General features: G+C 39.5%; 1 protein-coding gene across 2 annotated transcripts in view; it reads left to right on the top strand.

Moving 5' to 3' along the window:
- Nucleotides 1-18990, top strand: part of LOC120540011 (ATP-dependent RNA helicase DDX39A) — a 30418-nt gene extending 11428 nt beyond the window's left edge. For both annotated transcript variants that reach the window (XM_039770453.1, XM_039770454.1), the window contains exons 2-10: nt 3227-3435; nt 8674-8801; nt 11024-11300; nt 11517-11635; nt 11921-12052; nt 12188-12297; nt 12502-12646; nt 16674-16821; nt 18891-18990. In XM_039770453.1, coding sequence (XP_039626387.1) covers nt 3227-3435; nt 8674-8801; nt 11024-11300; nt 11517-11635; nt 11921-12052; nt 12188-12297; nt 12502-12646; nt 16674-16821; nt 18891-18907 — 1285 coding nt within the window. In that variant the 3' untranslated portion in view covers nt 18908-18990. The remainder of the gene's footprint in view (nt 1-3226; nt 3436-8673; nt 8802-11023; nt 11301-11516; nt 11636-11920; nt 12053-12187; nt 12298-12501; nt 12647-16673; nt 16822-18890) is intronic.
- Nucleotides 18991-19205: the final 215 nt, after the last annotated feature.

The raw sequence follows: 19205 nt of genomic DNA, 5'->3' as shown, positions 1-19205 counted from the left end.
AAATAACTTTAAATAAAAGAGAGAAGATAGAAATTGATTTGCATTTCATTGAGGGAAATAAGTTTTTGATAATATAATAAACAAACTCCATGATACAGAGTATTGAAAATTGACAGACTGCTTCTCATATAAGGCTTTCTTTTTGGTTAATGTTCAAAAGTGTGCTAATTGTACCCCCATTATGTACTGAAGTTTGTAACCTTTTCTCTTTTTACTTTAACTGTACCTGAAACTGCAATAATCTGTCTAGTGTGTGCAGATGGCTTTCAGCTTTGGTTAAAAGAACTGTGGTGTACATCAATGAAGAGTCTTGATGTCCAGTTTAATTACTGGATATACTTGCGTATATGTTGGGTCTTGAAACCTGAAAAGTGCATCATAAAATCAGACCCCAACTTATATGCCCATTCAAAAATCCATCCATCCATGTTCCAACGTGCTCTTATCTTAACTACAGGGTCACTGGGTGTCTGCTGGAGCCAATCCCAGCCAACATGGGGTGCAAGACAGGAAACAAACCCAGGGCGGGGTGCCAGCCCACTGCAGGGCACACACACTCGCACACCAAGCACTCACTTGTCTTTGGACTGTGCGTGTGTTTCCTCCGGGTGCTCTGGTTTCCTCCCAGATACGGGGAGAACATGCAAACTCCATGCAGGTAGGACCTGGGAAGCGAACCCGGGTCTCCTAACTGCAAGGCAGCAGCGCTACCCACTGTGCCACCATGCCGCCCCCATTCAAAAATACAATTTTTTTCTTCTTGCTTCCTCCAATCTTGCACCAGTTTCTCAGAGAAATCCAATTTGGTTGCAGCAACACAGTTACCAATTTCTTTTGCCACGTCAACGACTTAACCAGCTTCGTATTTTCTTCTGATCAAACACTCCATCATAGATAAGGTGTTGTGGGAGCGCGATTACCAATTTCTTTCGCCACTTCACATCATAGATAAGGGATGTTTTTATGATAAAGGTGTATGAGGGTGTGAGACAAAAAAAAAAAAAAAAGCAAATCGGTGCAATCATTGCTTCGGAATAGTTCGAGTATTACTGTGTGGTCATGTAGGCACAATACATGGGGAATAAGGCAGGGTTTTCCATAGTTACTCTTAGGTGGGCATTGGTATATCATGTCTTGGATCAGTAACATGAGTTTTCCACATTCGACTTATACGACCAACATTATAAAATACCGTCAATTTTATGCAGTAAAATCAAGCCCCGCCTTATCCGCAGGAGAACTTAAAACGCGAGTATATACGGTACAAACTATGGTCAAATGACCACGAAAATCAAGATGTAAATAAAACCTGTGGTAATCCAATGCCAAAAGATTACACAAACACCCTGGGTCATTCTACAGTCCTTGAATGTGTCGCCATTAACAGGCTACTCCTGTGGAGCTGTCCATCTTCCATAATCTCTGGTGGTGGCATATACGGGGGTGGGGGTGGTGGCGTGACACCGAGCACCAGAGGTGTGGTGGTGGGAACAGACAATTGGTGATCATTCATCCTTTTTTTGAAATTTAAGGGTTACAACCTTGCATGAGTAGGTAGTAATTATTTGGCCTTCGATATGGAAGACCACAAATTCCATTTGTTGGAGGTAATGCTAAAGGCCGTCCAAGGTACAATTTCTTTTTAACTGTCATGTTCTGCTAAAGGGGCATAGCAACACTAGAAGCTGTGCAGAGAAGAGCAATAAAGACTTACGCAAGGTCTTCAAACTCCTTCAAGAGACTGAAGGTTGATCCAGCTTAATTCGGAGATTTCTGTACTGAAGCCAGGGATTGTGTGGTGTTGTGTATGTGGTGTGGTTGGTTGTGTTGTGTGTTTTTTTTTTTTTCTTCAAACTACTAAGTCATGTAAAGTGAAAATGGTTTTTAATGTATCTGCATGAGATATTATGACAACTTAGCTGTACAAACCAGCTTGATGGATTGATTGGTCTCCTTTTCATTGGACAAATGTATCCTAATACATAGCTAAGAAAATAAGAACATGTTACTTTTAAATTGTTTTCTGTATTCTATCCACACTCCCTTTTTCCATTGTAATACAGGAATGTTCATTTGTGTATTTGCTTCAGTCAGACTCTTCAGCAGGATGTCTGTTACTAATCCAAAAATGTTGCTATGCGACTGCCTGAATTCTCACAATGTAACTTACTGGAACATTCCAAAGTGCATCGCAGCATTCAGTTGGAGTTTTTAGCTGCTTAGCCCTTCTCACTATGAAATGAGCAGCCTGCTTGTTTAAGGTGTGCTGTGAAGGATTCCTTAAGTCTAGCATGAGACATGAATGTCACGGAGAGAACTGCCGATATCTATACAAAAGGACGAAGGTCCAACTCTTCAGAGTCCTGGTACTTCCTGTCTCGCTATATGGTTGCGAGACATGAATGCTATCTGGTGACCTGAGACTGGACTCTTTTGGTACTGTGTCTCTTTGGAGGGTCCTTGGGTACCGCTGGTTTGACTTTGTGTTGCTCAGTGTCCCGAATGAGGCACCTTACCTGTAGTGTGAAGGAGATTATGGTGTACGGCCATGAGGTGCAATTCCCCAGGGCGTCATCCGGTTCGCAGGATCCTCATTGTGGATTACCCGAGTGATGGACTAGGCCGAGGGGATGCCAACATGACACCTGGCTGCAGCAGATAGAGGGTCTTTTCCTTTTCCGGAGGGTGGCGCTGGGCCGTGTGTCTGTCTGGGGAGGGTTGCCAACCAGGATCCTGAGCTGTTTCGTGTGATGGGTGCTGCAACACGTTGTACCAATGCATGCTCACTAACCTGACCTGATGGATTTTTGGACCTTCTATCTGGCACTGCGTGTGCATGCGTTGCATACTGTTGAAACCTAGGTTTTGAAAACTGTTACTGATCTTGTTTTGTTGTTTTCCTACTTCAGGTTACTGTTCTTATCATTGGAATAAATGCTTTTGGAGATCAGGGCGTTTTATATTAGTTTGATTCTGAGTAGTGCTTACGTAAAAGTGTTCACACATTCAATCAAATTCAATGTAGTCTACGTATTACCCATCAAACTGTACATCCTGATGTAGGTTTACCTTCCTTACTTTTCATGTGCTTAATTATATTCATCTAGCATGTCTGAATTGGAGGTTAGGATTATCTGCTTGCCTAGTTTTACACGGTTGATATCATGTTCTGTAGAAGTATGTAGCCCAACTTTTTGTACCTTTTTTTTTTTTTTTGTTCCTACAGGATGGCAGAAAATGATGTTGAGAATGAGCTGCTAGACTATGAGGAAGACGAGGAGCCCCAGACTGCTCCAGAGACTGTACAGCCTGCTGGTAAAAAGGACGTCAAAGGTTCCTATGTGTCCATCCATAGTTCCGGCTTCAGAGACTTCCTGCTCAAACCCGAGTTGCTCCGAGCCATAGTTGATTGTGGCTTTGAGCATCCATCAGAAGGTAAAAAACAGCTTTACCTGGCTTTTTATTTTTTGTGTTAGAATTGTCGTCTTCTTCCACTCGACCTGTTTAAAGCAGACCTGACCATTCATTTATTTTTTTAGAGCCTATTTATTCTAGTACAGTGGTGCTTGGATAGGCTTCCCTTCTTAATGTGAAGAACAAGGCAGAAACAAACCTTGCATTAGGCACAAGTCCATCATGGAGTGCGCCGACTTATATTATGGCTAATTTGCTAACTTTACGGTTGTACGTAAGCCTAATCCATCCTTGTTTGGACAGTGGTAAGAACCCACACTTTCCAAACGCAAGCAAGCAATAGGGGAATTTGCAAACACCATGTTGAATGTCTAACTTTGGTTTTGAATGCAGGACTTGGGAACTGGTGGGGCAGTATAGCTAAATTCTCCATTAATGTGCCATCCCGTTCTCACTTTAGCCTATATTTCTGTGATGCCTATTTAGATCTTTGCAATTCCTAGTGGGTTATACATGTCATTTAAGTTAAGGTCCTGTGTCTCGAGTACCAAGGAGCAGTTCTGGGAATTTTATAGGTTCTGCTTTGCAGAGCTGTTAAATTGCTGTGCCTTGCCTAGCCACAAACATGATGCATGGACTTCAACTGAAGTGAAATTGGGCAGTAATGTAGCAGTGAGACGGTGGTCATGTGGAGCTCAACAGATGGATTTTGAGTTTTGTGTACATCTGGAATAGATAACCTGCATAATTGGTCTTTAAGATGGCCTGTTCTTGTGAGTGAGTAAAAGAGAGGAGATGAGCTGATGTCCCATTAAGAGTCGGTTCCTTTGGAGTTGTAGACGGTCGGACCCTGGCACCAAGCATGTTTCTAAGTCGGTTAAACACTGGAATTGCAGTTGCAGGTAAATTTTGTTTTGCTTTAAATGGCATGAGGTTTCTTTCAACTCCCATCTTATCTCAATGTTTTATTTTTGGTTAAAAATACAAATGAGTAATCTGCATTACGTGTTGAGGATTGTTCTCTAGGCCAATGAAAGTTGACATTTAGATTTTAAATCTTTGGGTGATCTTTTTATGTGAATGTCAATATTAACCTTTGTGAGCTGCAGTATGCCATCTGCTTATAGTTGTTTAACTAGTCTGCCATCAGGATTAGTCGGAGAAGGGCTTGGTGTGTGTTCTTTCAGTGTGGAGGAGATGGTGGCATTGACCTATTTAAGGTGTGCTCGCCTTTCTCTATTTACTCCATTGACGGAACTCTTATTTCAGTGTTTTAGATCTGGTAATCCACGATTCTTCATAATGGGTTATGGTGCTATTGTACTGCAGATTTGGGGTTACAGCATGTATGCTGTAGAACGGAGTGTGTCTTTAATACAATTGATAATTAAGACTTCCTAATTTACCTTTATTTGTATACTGGTGGGTTTTGTGGTGGTAAAGCAGTGGAATCTACCGCCAAGCTCATTAGTTTGGTAACGGATTGATCCTAAAATGTATTCCCACTTATTCTTGAATTTGTTTATTCTTATTTATATAATTGTGCACACCCTCTTCTAAAATTCTCAACGGTCTTTGGAAGCCTCTCCTTGTTTGAACCTTTGCTCAATATAAAGTTAGGATCTTCAACTGGTGGGACATGACTGTGTGTGGGGTTTTTTTTTTTTTTGTTATAATTGATCTAGTCCATTTAAAATGCATTCATTTATCACTGGAGATCAACTTGTTTCTGAGCACCAATGTACAGAATTCATATCCCTGGAGTAGAAAACGGCTTGTTCTCCTTGCCTCACCCTTTGCTGTCACACCAGGATTAGAAGCCTCTATAGTGTGCGCCTCAAAGCTTTGCTGGGGGCTAAGATTCCACTACTCCTCCTGTTTTTCAGCAAGCAAATGTCTACAATGTCTTTCTCTATTTTAATGTGAAGATTTGACAATGAACACAGTTCAAAATAATTGCACTGAGCAATATCTTTTTGTACTTTGTTTTAACAAAACCAGTATGTCTACTGTGCATCAAGGCTGTCGCTGTCATGAAAGAATACAATCTGAGAAATGCAAAGCACTCTTTAACTTTAACACATTTTCCAGCAGGCTCAGATGTTCATAGGCTTGAAGTGCAAAGTCTAGTAATGAACTATGAAAGCAGATGAGCAAGAAAAGGCTCCATCAACCTTCCTCTGTGTAGCAGGTATTCTTGGAATAAAGAAAAATGCATTCGCTCACAATCCCCGAGGCAGTGAATGGTTATTAGCTACTATAGAGGAAGTTGTGACAGACAACAAGAGCACCCTAACTTCATCTCTTCCAAAAAAAAAAAAAATTGTCTGATACCGCAATGAATGAGATGAAGTACAAGCAAGTGATGATCTCTAAACCCTTTTAGAGATAAAAAAAGGCTGATGTAATGTCGATAGCTGTTAACTAATCGAGCTGTTAAAATGAGAAATGCTTTTGTGAGGACTTGCTCAGTCTAATTCCACTGGAGTGACAGAAAATGGGAATTTTTTTTTTTTCTTTAATTGAAAATTGATTATTTGCAGCACGTAGACCTACTAGTAACAGATGGTGCAGGGTCTGTCGGCCTGCCTGGCTGAACTTGCATAGCATATGAAATCTTTACCTGATACATCAAAGTGCTTTGTGTGCAAAACAAAGCAATGAGTTAAAAGTTAAGAAATGCAATGTACGGTGTTATGTTGATGATCAATTTCATCAGAACAACTTCGAGCCCACAGCACTGCTTGTTTCACAAACTCCGGTCTGACATGTCCGCCAAGCACAATGATTTACTTTGCATAATGATGTTAGGAGGTGAAGTAAGGCTAATGTACTTAAACGGGTTTGTGAACTCGGGGAAGAGATTGTTGCCTTTCTCTGCAGCTGTCCTCTTAAAGTAGAGGCATTTCTATCCAAAATGCTACACAAGATGCTAAGGAATCATTCCTCCTGCATGTCCTCTTCCATCAATCTTGGTTTGCAAGTAAAGGACAAAACAGTCTGATGTTGTGGAAAACGATTAACGGATTTAAAAACAAAGTGGACTTGTTTTCAAATGATTTTAAATACGGAAAATTCTTAAGTTCCCGACACTGATAAATTAAATTTCCATAAAAATGACATAATCTTTACACAAGTTAACAGCAAACTTTGCGGTGAGGATTGACAACTTTGACATTCCCACTGAGGTGATGCAATTATGTAAGAATCTGTTTATGATTGAAATGGGAGAAGAGTTTTAATCAAAAGCCAGAGGTTCTTGTGTCACTTGAAGACTCCTTGCATTTAGAACTATTAGACTTGCAAGAATCATCAGAACAAAAATGGTTGCTTCGATTTGTGGGATATGTACAATTGTTTTGGACAGAACCAGTTCCCAAATGCTAAATGGTTGGCTGTTTTTCTTCTAACAATGTTTGCTGTGATGCAGTGGTTCCCAAACTTGATCCTGGGGAACCCCCAGTGGCTGCAGGTTTTTGTTCCAACCATCTTCTGTTTTTCATTGGACTCTTAACCTGATTAAGTGAATCATTTCCTAGTTTTTGTGTTTTGGAATTATTGTAGAAATTACAAACTTAGTTTTGGTAGATTTTTATTAAAATGTAATAAGCAGTTATGGGGAATATGTAGTGGCGTGTGTTTGTTCAACCTAATTTTCATTCTGCTTTTCTAGATTTTCAGGTGTTTTGATTATTTACTAATTAGCGGGTCTCACACTGAAGTTGTTGCTTTTCATCCCAAGTGTCTGCTCTGCTGCTTGTTAATTGTCACTATTCGGGTTAAATGAAGGGAGAAAATAATGGAAAACCACAAAAGAGTTGAGCATTTATAGTGTTAAAAATAAATGTAAAAAAAAACATACTTTTGTGTGTTTCTGAATGCAGAGTAAGAAGAGTTAAAATGAGCATCTAATTAAATGAGTTATTGATTTATTACAACCGATTTGTGAATCTGGTTGGAACAAAAACCTGCAACCACAGGGGGTCCCCAGGGAGGAACCACTGCTTAGACATTATAAATGAGTCAAGCTTTTCTCATATGAATGCAATAAAAATGAGCAAGCATTCGCTCGAACCCCACAAACACCCATGTGTCCCAGTGTCTACGAATTGCTCTCACTTCATATGCATTTAAAAATGTTTGTAACAAATTTATAAAATGTGATTTATATCAAATGTAACAGTAGTATGTCAAGGGACTGACAGTCCAGACTATTATTCAGTTAAGTGGCATTGCAAGGTAAATTTGTAAGAATTGTTTGGTGCCCGTTTGACATTTTAAATCAATATGAATTAATCCTCTTTCAGCTGCTCCCATTAGGGGTTGCCATAGCAGATCATTTTCCATCTCTTCTGTCCTCGTCCTCTTGCTCTGTCACCCCCATCACCTGCAAGTCCTCTCACCACATCCATAAACCTCCTCTTTGGCCTTCCTCTTCTCCTCTTGCCTGGCAGCTCTATCCTTAGCATCCTTCTCCCAATATACTCCGCATCTGTCCTCTGCACATGTCCAAACCAATGCAATCTCGCCTTTCTGACCTGAGCTGACCCTCTAATGTCCTCGTTCTTAATCCTGTCCATCCTCTTCACACCCAATGCCAATCCTAGCATCTTTAACTCTGCTACCTCCAGCTCGGTCTCCTGCTTTCTGGTCAGTGCCACCGTCTGCAACCCATATAACATAGCTGGTCTCACTACTGCCATGTAATCCTTCCCTTTCACTCTTGCTGATTTAAATGTTAATATCCAATATTGCTGTCAAATACACTATTATAATTTAGTGTGCATCTCATTCCCATGTGAATGTTGAGAGCCAAGAATTATGGTTGACCCCAAAACCCCCCACTATAACATGTAACATTTGGTAATCTGGCCCTCAATAGAAAGTAGTTGAAGAACCCCTGATATAAAGGCACTCCCTCGGACTTATTTTAGTACCTGCAAAGCACCTCCTCACCCTATTGCCATTTTTATTGTTTGGAATTATAGTTAACTTGCACTAGTTTTACTTTGTTCATATTAAATCCTCTTGTTTTCTGCTTCTTATGTTCTGATGTCCGTTTCATTATTGGCAGTAAAGTGGCGGTAAGGAAAATTCTGGGTAATTTTTATAGGTTATCACATCTGAACATGGCTTTGCTTTTTAATTACCTTGATAATGTTAGCAAAATTTTTTTTTTTGTTTAGATTGCATCTATCATTTTAGTTCTTTCTGTTCATATTAAATATCTTTTTTTTTTTTTTTTTTTCTTTTTCTTAGTTCAACACGAGTGCATTCCTCAGGCAATTCTTGGTATGGATATTTTGTGCCAAGCAAAATCTGGTATGGGGAAGACTGCCGTGTTTGTTCTGGCTACTCTGCAACAGATTGAACCGGTTGATGGTCAGGTAAGTGTGTGTGTGAAGCTTTAGCATTAATTACAAATCTCATTATGCATATTTAATTATATTTTAGAATACTATTAAATTCTTGTGATCCAATTAAAACCAACTGCTTTCGGGTTACGTTTCTTAGCCAGTTCCTTCTGCCATTGTACGGAATAGTTGTGTTGTATATCTGTCTAAACTGGAAAACCTGTTTGTGTGGTGTGAGCTTTTTAAATTTATAAAATGAACTGAGATTGTTACCTCTGTTTTTAGACAGTGGTGTATGCCATTTCCTTCTGTTCACAAATTGTTTTACAGTATGTAATACTCTTCTTGGTAATGCGAAAGAGCTTCTACAGTTAAAGCGACTTTTTACACTCCAAGCGAGCCGATAGAAGTTATTTATTTTTATTTATTTTTTTTTAATAAGTTTGACTGGTCAATGAACATAACAGAAAAATGAAGTGCTTATTGTTTGGGGACCAGCATTGACCCTGAAACTCATTTTTAGGTCATTAATTGTGTTTTTATGGTGTCCAGTTGATCTCTAATTCCAGTTAGTATTTTACAGTAATCAGACTCTCGGGCCTGGTACCATTTTTCAAGGTGAACCTTCGCTGCGCATGTACATACCACAATTTTGAGCTGGTTCTAAAATTTAGTACTCTGAAACTGCATGCTAACTTGAAACTTCTCGAGCAGAATTAACATACTTTCAGGTGGTGCCTTAATAGATCTATTTAAAAATTGCTTCATCAAATTAGCTTTTGAAAGAACAAAGCCCATCCTGCCAGCAGGAGCATCTATATAGATAGATAGATACTTTATTATATTGGGTAAGGCACCAGTGGTCTATTGCAAGGAACGTTGTGAATGCGGATCATCATGTTAACATTTTATATTCCACTAATAGACCACTCAACCCCACCCGTGTGTGTATTTTTTAAAACTACAGCTTGCCTGTATTGTTTGTTCACCTGGTCACTGCTACTGCAGGATCTGCTTATTGTCTATACCAAATCCATTGCAATGATGTTGGACTTATCAGACTTGCTTATTTGTTTGAAAGGAATTTCTCTCCCTATATTAAAAAAAAAAAAAAATTCAAAAAATCCTGGAATGGAAAAAGCAAGGCGACAATACGTGATCTTCTCGGAAGTTCTCGAAAGACATTTTAAAGGCCCGCGAGACAAAGACTGGCCAGAGCGTCTTGCGGGGACTGTAAAAATGAGACTTGGTGCCAAGAGATTGTCCCAGGGCAGTCTCGCGGGGATGTGGTACATAAGATTCTTGCAAGACACACACCTTCTTATCAAAGAAGAGCCCGGACAGCCAGCAAAACATTCAGTCATGTAAAGTCACGTGGCACACACAGATCCTGTGCTCTCAGCAAAGAGCAGCATGGAGAAAAGAGACCCAAGGCGTGATACATATGCAGAGAAAGGCACAAAATATGAAAGCAGTAACCGTCGAAAGTATTGTAGCGTCCCAGCCAAGCTGAAGCCTTTTTTTAAGTGACTGTTGGGTCTGATCGAGGGAGAGCAGAGTGCAGCACGGAAGGCTGATAGCGGGGCGCTGATTGATGCGGTAAGGGGGAGGCGAGACCCGTGGGAGGAAGGGTTGGAGTGGGTGCTAGAAAGTTGTGTTTGGGGTTAGACAGTCGGCGATTGTTAAAGTAGAACTTTTGTGACACTTTTGTGATATCAGTTGCTACAGTATCAACAAAAGAGCACAGAACGCATTGACGCAAACAAAAGGAAATTAGTCAGAGAATTGCAAAAACGGAGTTTACCTCGCATGCATTTATTGGTTACTTTGCAAAATTAATGGCTGATGATGTGGATCGTTTTTGTCTGTGCTGAAATTCCAAATTGAGAGACCTATCCTAAATTATGGTACAAAGTCATTAAACACGCTTTTCAGACCTCATTTAAAAGATTCAGCATATTGGGACACGAAAGATTCAAAATATTGTTTTTTACAGAAGTTCTGAAATAAAAGTGAAACTAATGAAATAGCAACAATTCAAAGAAAAAAAGAGAATCTTACAAGTGTGTATCCGGAAAACCAAACGCGGGTTGGCAAGCGAAGTGAGCAGGGGGTGAAGCCCCCTAGTAATTTTGAATTTAAACTTTTTTTTTTTGATTATTGACTTTTTTTTTTATTTGGTGTTTTTCTGAAAAAACTATTTTTTGTAAAACTTTGTTTGTGGTAAATAGTACATGTACTTTTTTGTTTTGTAGGTGTCTGTGTTGGTGATGTGTCACACGCGAGAACTGGCTTTTCAGATTAGTAAGGAATATGAGCGTTTCTCCAAATATATGCCCACTGTGAAAGTAGCAGTATTTTTTGGAGGGCTGGCAATCAAAAAAGATGAGGATTTGCTAAAGAAGAATTGCCCTCATATTGTGGTGGGCACCCCTGGCCGTATCTTGGCTCTGATTCGCAATAAAACGCTCAGCCTGAAGAACGTCAAGCACTTTGTCTTGGATGAGTGTGACAAGATGCTGGAGCAACTTGGTGAGGCTTATTCTGGCCTGTCTTTATTTATTAAAAGTGGTCTCCATGTTTTATTGCTTTGGTAGATTGTGTAGAAATTTTTTTTCTGCTTCTGTTTATTTTTCATACTTGAAATGTTGCATAAGAAATCCTACCTAAACAGTTCAACTTGCCTAAGTGTATTAACAAGCATTTCTAGTTTGTTCCATGAAGATCTTTTTCATTTTGATTCTTTAGACATGCGCAGAGATGTGCAAGACATCTTCCGGCTGACTCCCCACGAGAAGCAATGCATGATGTTCAGTGCCACGCTTAGCAAAGACATTCGGCCCGTCTGTCGCAAGTTTATGCAGGATGTAAGTATTGCACATAAAAGGATCTGGAAAGAGTTGCAGCAGGTCACTGTCATTCAATTTAATATTTACCAGTCATTAACTGAAATGTTCTAGTCTTCAAGCTAGTTTGATTTTAATACCATTTCGTGTAACAAAGCTCATCATTTCATGTTGGTTTTGGATAGGAAATGCGTTTTGGAGATAATGTTTCCATTCTGACCCTTACCAGTAGGCTGTGCCATTTACTACTTCTCCATGGTAGTGTAGACTGTCCCAGTTGAAAGTGAAGTTTTTGTTTTCTTGCAGCCCATGGAAGTTTTCGTTGATGATGAAACAAAGTTGACCTTGCATGGTCTTCAGCAGTACTATTGCAAGCTAAAGGATAGTGAAAAAAACAGAAAGTTGTTTGATTTGCTTGATGTGCTGGAATTTAATCAGGTTGGTTGATCAGCTTTACTTTTTTCCTTCTAACTTCTGCTTTTTTTTTTTTTTTTCCTTTTTCTTTAAAATGTTGCTACATGAAAAATTGTAGTGCTCTTCTGTTCCACCATGTTGTTTTTGCTATAATTCCAGGTGGTCATCTTTGTGAAGTCAGTCCAGCGTTGTGTCGCCCTTTCACAGCTGCTGGTAGAGCAGAATTTCCCAGCAATTGCAATTCACAGAGGCATGACTCAGGAAGACCGGTAAGCTGATGTGTGACACTACCTGCTGTTTTCACTCCTTTATAAATGATTTCAGCTGTCGTCATGCTGGCTCACATATCCTTGTCAGCATAAGGAAAGGAGCTGTTTTGTTTTTCCACATCATTCTGTTTTTAATCTGCATGATGTGGTGGTTACTTCTTGATCGAGGCTGAATGGTCATTGGGGCCTTTGTCTGTCTGGCAGGCTGTCACGGTACCAGCAGTTCAAGGATTTCCAGAGGCGGATCCTGGTTGCAACTAACCTATTTGGCAGAGGAATGGACATTGAACGGGTTAACATAGTGTTTAACTATGACATGCCAGAAGATTCCGATACTTACCTGCACAGAGTGAGTAATCTTTAAGTTGGGCTACATTTATCATTTGGAGTTTGATTTTGTGGGGCAAAAACCACTATAGAAAACCAAATACAGGGTGACTCCAAATTATGTTGACACTAATAGTACTGCTATGTATAAACTTTTATACAATTTTTGTGGATAGTTTGTGCCACATATGGGTACATGTGTTGAACAGGTGTGAGACATTCCTGTAAATCATCTTGCACATATGAAGTATGTTTTGTCAGTAAATTGTTTCCGCCTTTCAAATGCTAACATAATTTTGACTCGCCCTGTAGATTTTATATTAATCTCTGTTAATGGTATTCAAATGTTAAACAGTTCCTTTGGATAAAATGTTTGTAAAGAAGTGCACAGTACAGGGGAGTGTTTGGAGTAGGGCATCCGCTCTACCATTTGCTTGCAAGTATGTTCTCCAGTTACAAACAATGGTTTCTTCCTTTACCAGTAATACTTTATTAAAGGTTTTCTCCATTAGCAATGGAGGCAATGTGCTCTGGGTGGTAGGAATGTGTCTTTAACATTCCCTTTCTGACTCTGTAAAATGGAATATTCTTTGCAAATGAAGTTACAGTGATGGAATATGAGTGTGTGTGTGTTTTTTCCAGAGGAGCACTTGCGTTTTGTCAGTTTTAAACTGCAAAAGTACCGCGATGTGACCAACGACTATGTATGGATTTTAAGTCGCTTTTTGCATCATACCTTCTCATTTAGTGCAAAATTATAACGAGCAGTGTTTGCAGATTTTTTTTTTTTTTTTGGCCATGATGAAATGTCTTCTAGTTGTGTGCATGGGCATGAAAATTCTAATTCACAGTAAACCAACCTTGATGCTTGGTATTCCTAAAGTTCTCATTATAGCTAACTTCTGATAAAGGAATGCAAACAAGTGTGTACAACCATTCTTATTTGACAAGCATATTAAAGTTTTAGTTCACAATGGGTGCAAATATCTTAAAAGCTTCAAGCACACAGCAAGAACCAAATTAGAATTGGCACCATTACATGATGGGGCACGGCACAATACAATACAGTTTTATTTTTGTATAGCTCAAAATCACACAAGTGCTGCAATGGGCTTTAACAGACCCTCCCTCTTGACAGCCCCACCAGCCTTGACTCTCTAAGAAGACCAGGAAACACCCAAAAAAACCTTGTAGGGAAAAATGGAAGAAACCTTAGGAAAGGCAGTTCAAAGAGAGACCCCTTTCCTGGTAGGTTGGGCATGCAGTGGGTGTCGAAAGAAGAGGGTCAATACAATACACAGAACAGAACAAATCCTCAATACATTATAAAAACAATTTAGAAGTATGGAGCAGAATTTAACAGTAGAGGATATCACATAATAAGATTTGGATATTTTTAGAGTCCTGGAGACCTCCTCCATCAAGCTGCCTCTCCCCATTTGGCCATTCCACGGCTGAAACAGTGATTGTCCAGCCAATCCAATGAAAGGACCCCCCACAGTCATACCAAACACTTGGAGGTACAATTTTTTAAGAGGCAGGAAAGTTGTGACATTTTAAGCTGATCTGCGTCATTCTACTCCCCCAAACCCATAATCCAATCCAAACCCAAAAAAACCCTAGTGTTGATATGGGAGGACATACTAACTTGACACCCTATGTGCTCCAGTGGCAATTTTTGACCAAGGACCCTTAAAAGCAGTACTGGCCGTGTCACTTTACAATTTGGTTTTTCATCTCTCCATCACCCCTTAAGCCCAACATGGAGGCCCTTGGAATAATGCTGTGTTTTGAACAATGAATTATTTATAATTGTACAGCTCTTAAAGTCTCTCTGTACACCCCAATACATTTGTTTGTATTTGAATGCACTTGAACTCTCAGCTTTAAGAAACTTGACTGGAGAAGCTGCCACTCCCCTCCTTGATCCTCAAAGTCACCTTTTTTCAGTACTGAAATTTCCTGCAAAACTAGTTTATCCATCATGTTCCTTGTTAGGTATTGAAATGAGATTTTTTTTTTAATCTTTATGCCCAACCTAACTTACCTTCTCACTCCCATGGTACAAACTACAGGAGTTCCACAGCTGTGGGACTCTAAACTGCACATTACCTGCATGGCGTTTCCCACAGCAACTTCTGTCTTTATCCATGGCAATTTACTTAAGGTTATGGCTAGTTGTCAAGGAAAACTGAAAGTTGATTGGCTGTCATTATCTGCTTTCTGCCCCTTGTGTACCCCTAGACTGAATAAGTTGGGCTTTGTAGAGTCTACCATTGTACCAAATTGTGTGAATGCAGCATACTTGTTTTTATATTTTATTTAAAAATAAACGAAGCCAAAGCTGAATGCCTTACTGCAGGAATCATCACTCATGGTCCTAGAGGGCCACAATGGCTGCTGGTTTTCAGTCCAGCAAATTTCCATATTCGAAGACAGTCCTTGCTGATCATGAAACTTGGTATTAAACCATATGGCTTCTTAGTGTGTTTATTCATCTAAGATGAATTACATTGTAGAGTTTGAGTGTGTGTGTGCACACTTTTTTTTTCTCCCTTTTCAGAACAGATATACTATTGTCATTTCAATTGTAGAACGTCATAAAGAATTTGGGTGACATGATACACATGCAGAGCAGGTTAGAGGTGATGAAAGTACTAAAATTCAAAAGTCTCAATAAATGATAGTAAAGATTGCATTAGCTCAAACAAAGGAAATTATTACTCTGTGAAATAACAGAACCATGAAGAGATCCAATATATTGTTCGGATTTAAACTTTGTCAGAGACTTGTAGATCGTCGAATTTGTGCTGCCATCAGGGAAAAGTTGTCTTGCGTCCTAATGAAGAGATGTATCCGCAAGAAATGATTTGTTGTTTGGAGAAGGTGAAATCCGCATACGGCAGTGGCAGAGATGTAAAGTGGCTGGGCAGTGGGTTGGTGAGAGAAATGAGCATGGGGTGAAGCCCCCTAGTCTTAAAAAAAATAATAATAAAAAAAAAAAATATTAAGGACTGATTAATTCATGAGGCATGTTCACCATTGTAAATGGAAACCGGTTAGCTTGGAGAGCTTGTGGTGATTTTTGCATTTAGTTATCAACTACTGGCTGGATAATAAAAGCAAAGACCATTAAAACTTAAATGCAGCTCTTTAAAGCTGAAATTGGCTATGAAGATTTCTGAATGGTAACAAGCCAGTTAACTACAATTACTGCTTTAGCATCAAATAAAAGGGAACCAATGAAGAAACGGGTTGAAGTGAAAATCTGTGGCTCTTTAGACCCTGTGAGTGCAGATCTGTCCCTGATGGTACAGTTTGTCTAGGTGCCCAGTATTGACTCTTGAAACAAGGTTTTTAGTAACTCTTTAAAGATGTAAAGATTCTGCCTTATGGTGTGGAAAGAAAGTTGTTTGGCACTTCTGGAGCCAAATTTGACCTGGGAATGTCCCCTTTACTTGGTTCCTTCCCAAGGTGTAGCTGCTTTCACAGATACTGAACAACTTGCCTACCTGTCCCTGTTTTAAAAGCTATCCTTTTGCTCTGTTTGGTGGTTAGATTAACAAAGGGAGTGTGTCTCTTTACCATTTACCATTGCATACATCTCAAAAATTGACACATGGGCCCTACTGAGTGACAGGTCTGCATGAATGTCTACAGTAAGTATAGCTTTCTAAACTTGGTTGGTGTGTGAATGTGTGGTGTGTGTTGAACTAACCTCAATCCCATGTTTGATTCCTCACTTGTGCACTGATACTTGTAGGTTAACTAAAGACCTGAATTATTCTGTATGACCCAGCTGGGATACAAGAGATGATTGGATGTTGAAGTAGAGATTTATAAAATACACCAAAATTTACTTGTCACAAAAATCTGAGAACTGGGAGTTGGGGGCAGTACTGTCCTCTGGATATAAAATACCTGGGAAGATGTATATTTTTCACAAGCTGCATGACCTCTGTTTAAGAGTTGAATGGTTTCATTTTTTGATGGTTTGATTTCTCTGCTTTTAGAGGCCTCATGGTTTTTAAATTTTTATTCCCCTCCAGGTAGCCAGAGCGGGCCGTTTTGGAACTAAAGGTCTGGCTGTAACATTTGTATCCGATGAGACAGATGCCAAAATTCTGAATGATGTGCAAGATCGCTTTGAGGTCAACGTGGCAGAACTCCCAGAGGAAATCGACATCTCGTCATATAGTGAGTGCTGTGGGGGTCATAGTTGGTGCAGAGTATTATGCTTACTGTACAACAGAACACTTGAAGGCTGCTTTACTAATGGTATTGAAGAGGCCTGTAGCAGTATACCTTATTAACAGGAGTTGGGAGCAAATTTACCTTTTGCCTTGTAGCAGTCAACGTGTTAATATGGTTAAAGCACCACTTCAGCAGGGACCGTTTTTAACAACGTCCCTCTTCACTCATGGCTTTAGTGTGTTTCAATTCCAAGAATATTCTACTTACTACTGGTTAAAAGTTTTAGAACCCCTCTGATTTAATCGGTTGAAATGCAATGCATGACCTAAAATGGCAAAAATGTAAGTAGCCAACTTCCAGAGTTCTAAAGTTTAGGTTAGCAAAAACTAAAAACATTTTCGGAATAGTAAAAATTGGCCTACTTCAGGGAACAACTAATAGGTTACAACCAACAAATATTCTGTAGCAACTAAATGTAAATGACGCAAGCAGTTTGTTTGCACAGGTGTCCCAACTTCTGTTGATTACTTAAACCTTCAGTCTGGTTTAAAGCAGAGTTGGAACAGACTTACTACACAGTCTGAAGTACTACTTGGACAGTATTCTAGTGATAATGCCAGGAGAGCATCAATTAACAAATGAAATGTGTCAGAGCATTATTACCCTTTGAACAAGTAGGCCTTTCGTTTAAAGAAACTGTACACTGGTGCTGTACACAATCCAGGCAATTGTAAACTGCAGTAAACTTGAATGGGATGAGATCTGGCAGACTCGGTCGCACGCCAATCAGAAGGAGAGTTTCTGAGGGTCACCAGTTAGTGTGATCGGCACCTGACAGCGTAACATTTCCAAGCACAGCTTAACAGTGCAATTTGGCAAAAGCAAGTCCTCTCTCTTTCTCTCTTGTGAAGAGGAGACTTTTTATTCGGCAGGTTTGTCGGGGGGGAGTGTCGGGAAGAGAGCCATTCATTAAAAAGATAAAATAGGGCCTTGCAATACCGGCTGTGCACTGCTGCAGACTGGAACAAAGTCTTCTGGACCGGTGAATCCAAATTTGAAATCTTCAGGTCATCACGCAGGGTCTTTGTACGCTGTCAAGTTTGTGACAGGATGGTCCCTCAATGTGTGTCCCCCAACTGTCAAACATGGAGGAGGAAGTATGATGGTCTTGTCACAGAGTGACTGGCATTCAGAATCAATAGGGTTACCAGTTTGACTGTTATATCAGCACAAAGTGGAGGCTACTTTGAAATAAAAATATGAATAAAGTTTTCTACTCTTAATGAATCCTTGACTTATTTTAATTTGCCATTTTAGTGTTTTTTTTTAACCAAAGCATAACATAAACATTAAGACATTAAACTGAGTACATTTCCATAATTAGGTGCTCTAAAATGTTTGTCTACCTATTTTGAAATGCTCTCCTTCATCTGTTAGTCTGACAACTCTGCAGAAATTAATCTCCACCACTAGATGGAGCAATAGGCTTTTTTTTTTTTTTTTTATTAAAAGCAGTAGACCTTGTTTGTGCATTTTAATTCCAAAATATTACTTTCCCACATTTGTGTGATTTGCCTTTAATTTTGCTCAGTGATAGTTATACAGACTGCGACTTTACCCGTATATTATGCATTGCACAAAAAGCAGTGGAGATGTTTGTCGTAGCTCCTAGTATCTGTATATATGTGTCGCTATTGTTTGGGGGTTCATTATGGTATCCCCCATATCCAACGGATTCTTCTCTATGCCTCCTAAGTGTCCTTTGCTTTGTCATGGACCGATGTGTCGGGATATGCTTTGTGTCGCTGTTTTATTGAAGGCCTGCTCTGCCCAACTAAAGACAGGCAAAACATTTGATCACCGCTGTTCTATTACAGTAAAGCAGTAGGTCTTGAATGAAGTTTTGTTGCTCCCATAGGATTCGACATTTTTTCTTTCCCAAAGACCTTTAGGGCTTCAAAGAAATTTCTCATTTGTGGTGCTGCAAAGCTTTTAGATGTGTTGGCTTGAACCATTTTGTATTGGATTTAAATGAGACCGGCAACTGATGTATGTTCTTCTTTTCTCAACAGTTGAGCAGAGTCGATGAAAGCCATACTATTGAACCTTCCAGCTCAATGAACTTCTGTTGAATTTTGTTTCCCTCCACCCCAAACTTTTTAAAACTTTTTTTAAATGTCCACCTTTCAAATGTTTGTATTTTTGTTTATCAAATGTGGAAATTTTGAGGAATAAACCTTTTATACAAATGTATCCTTGTGTGGATTTTCTTTTTTTTGGAGGAGAACCTTGTTGAATAACTGCTGTTTATTGGGAGATGGAGTGACTAAGTGTGTGGTTTCTTGAGTGGAAAAATTAGGTTTTTAACTGTCCACTTGTTGCAGGGG

Source organism: Polypterus senegalus, chromosome 12 (assembly GCF_016835505.1).
Source record: "Polypterus senegalus isolate Bchr_013 chromosome 12, ASM1683550v1, whole genome shotgun sequence".
NCBI lineage: Eukaryota > Metazoa > Chordata > Cladistia > Polypteriformes > Polypteridae > Polypterus > Polypterus senegalus.
This window is presented reverse-complemented; position numbering and strand designations above follow the sequence as displayed.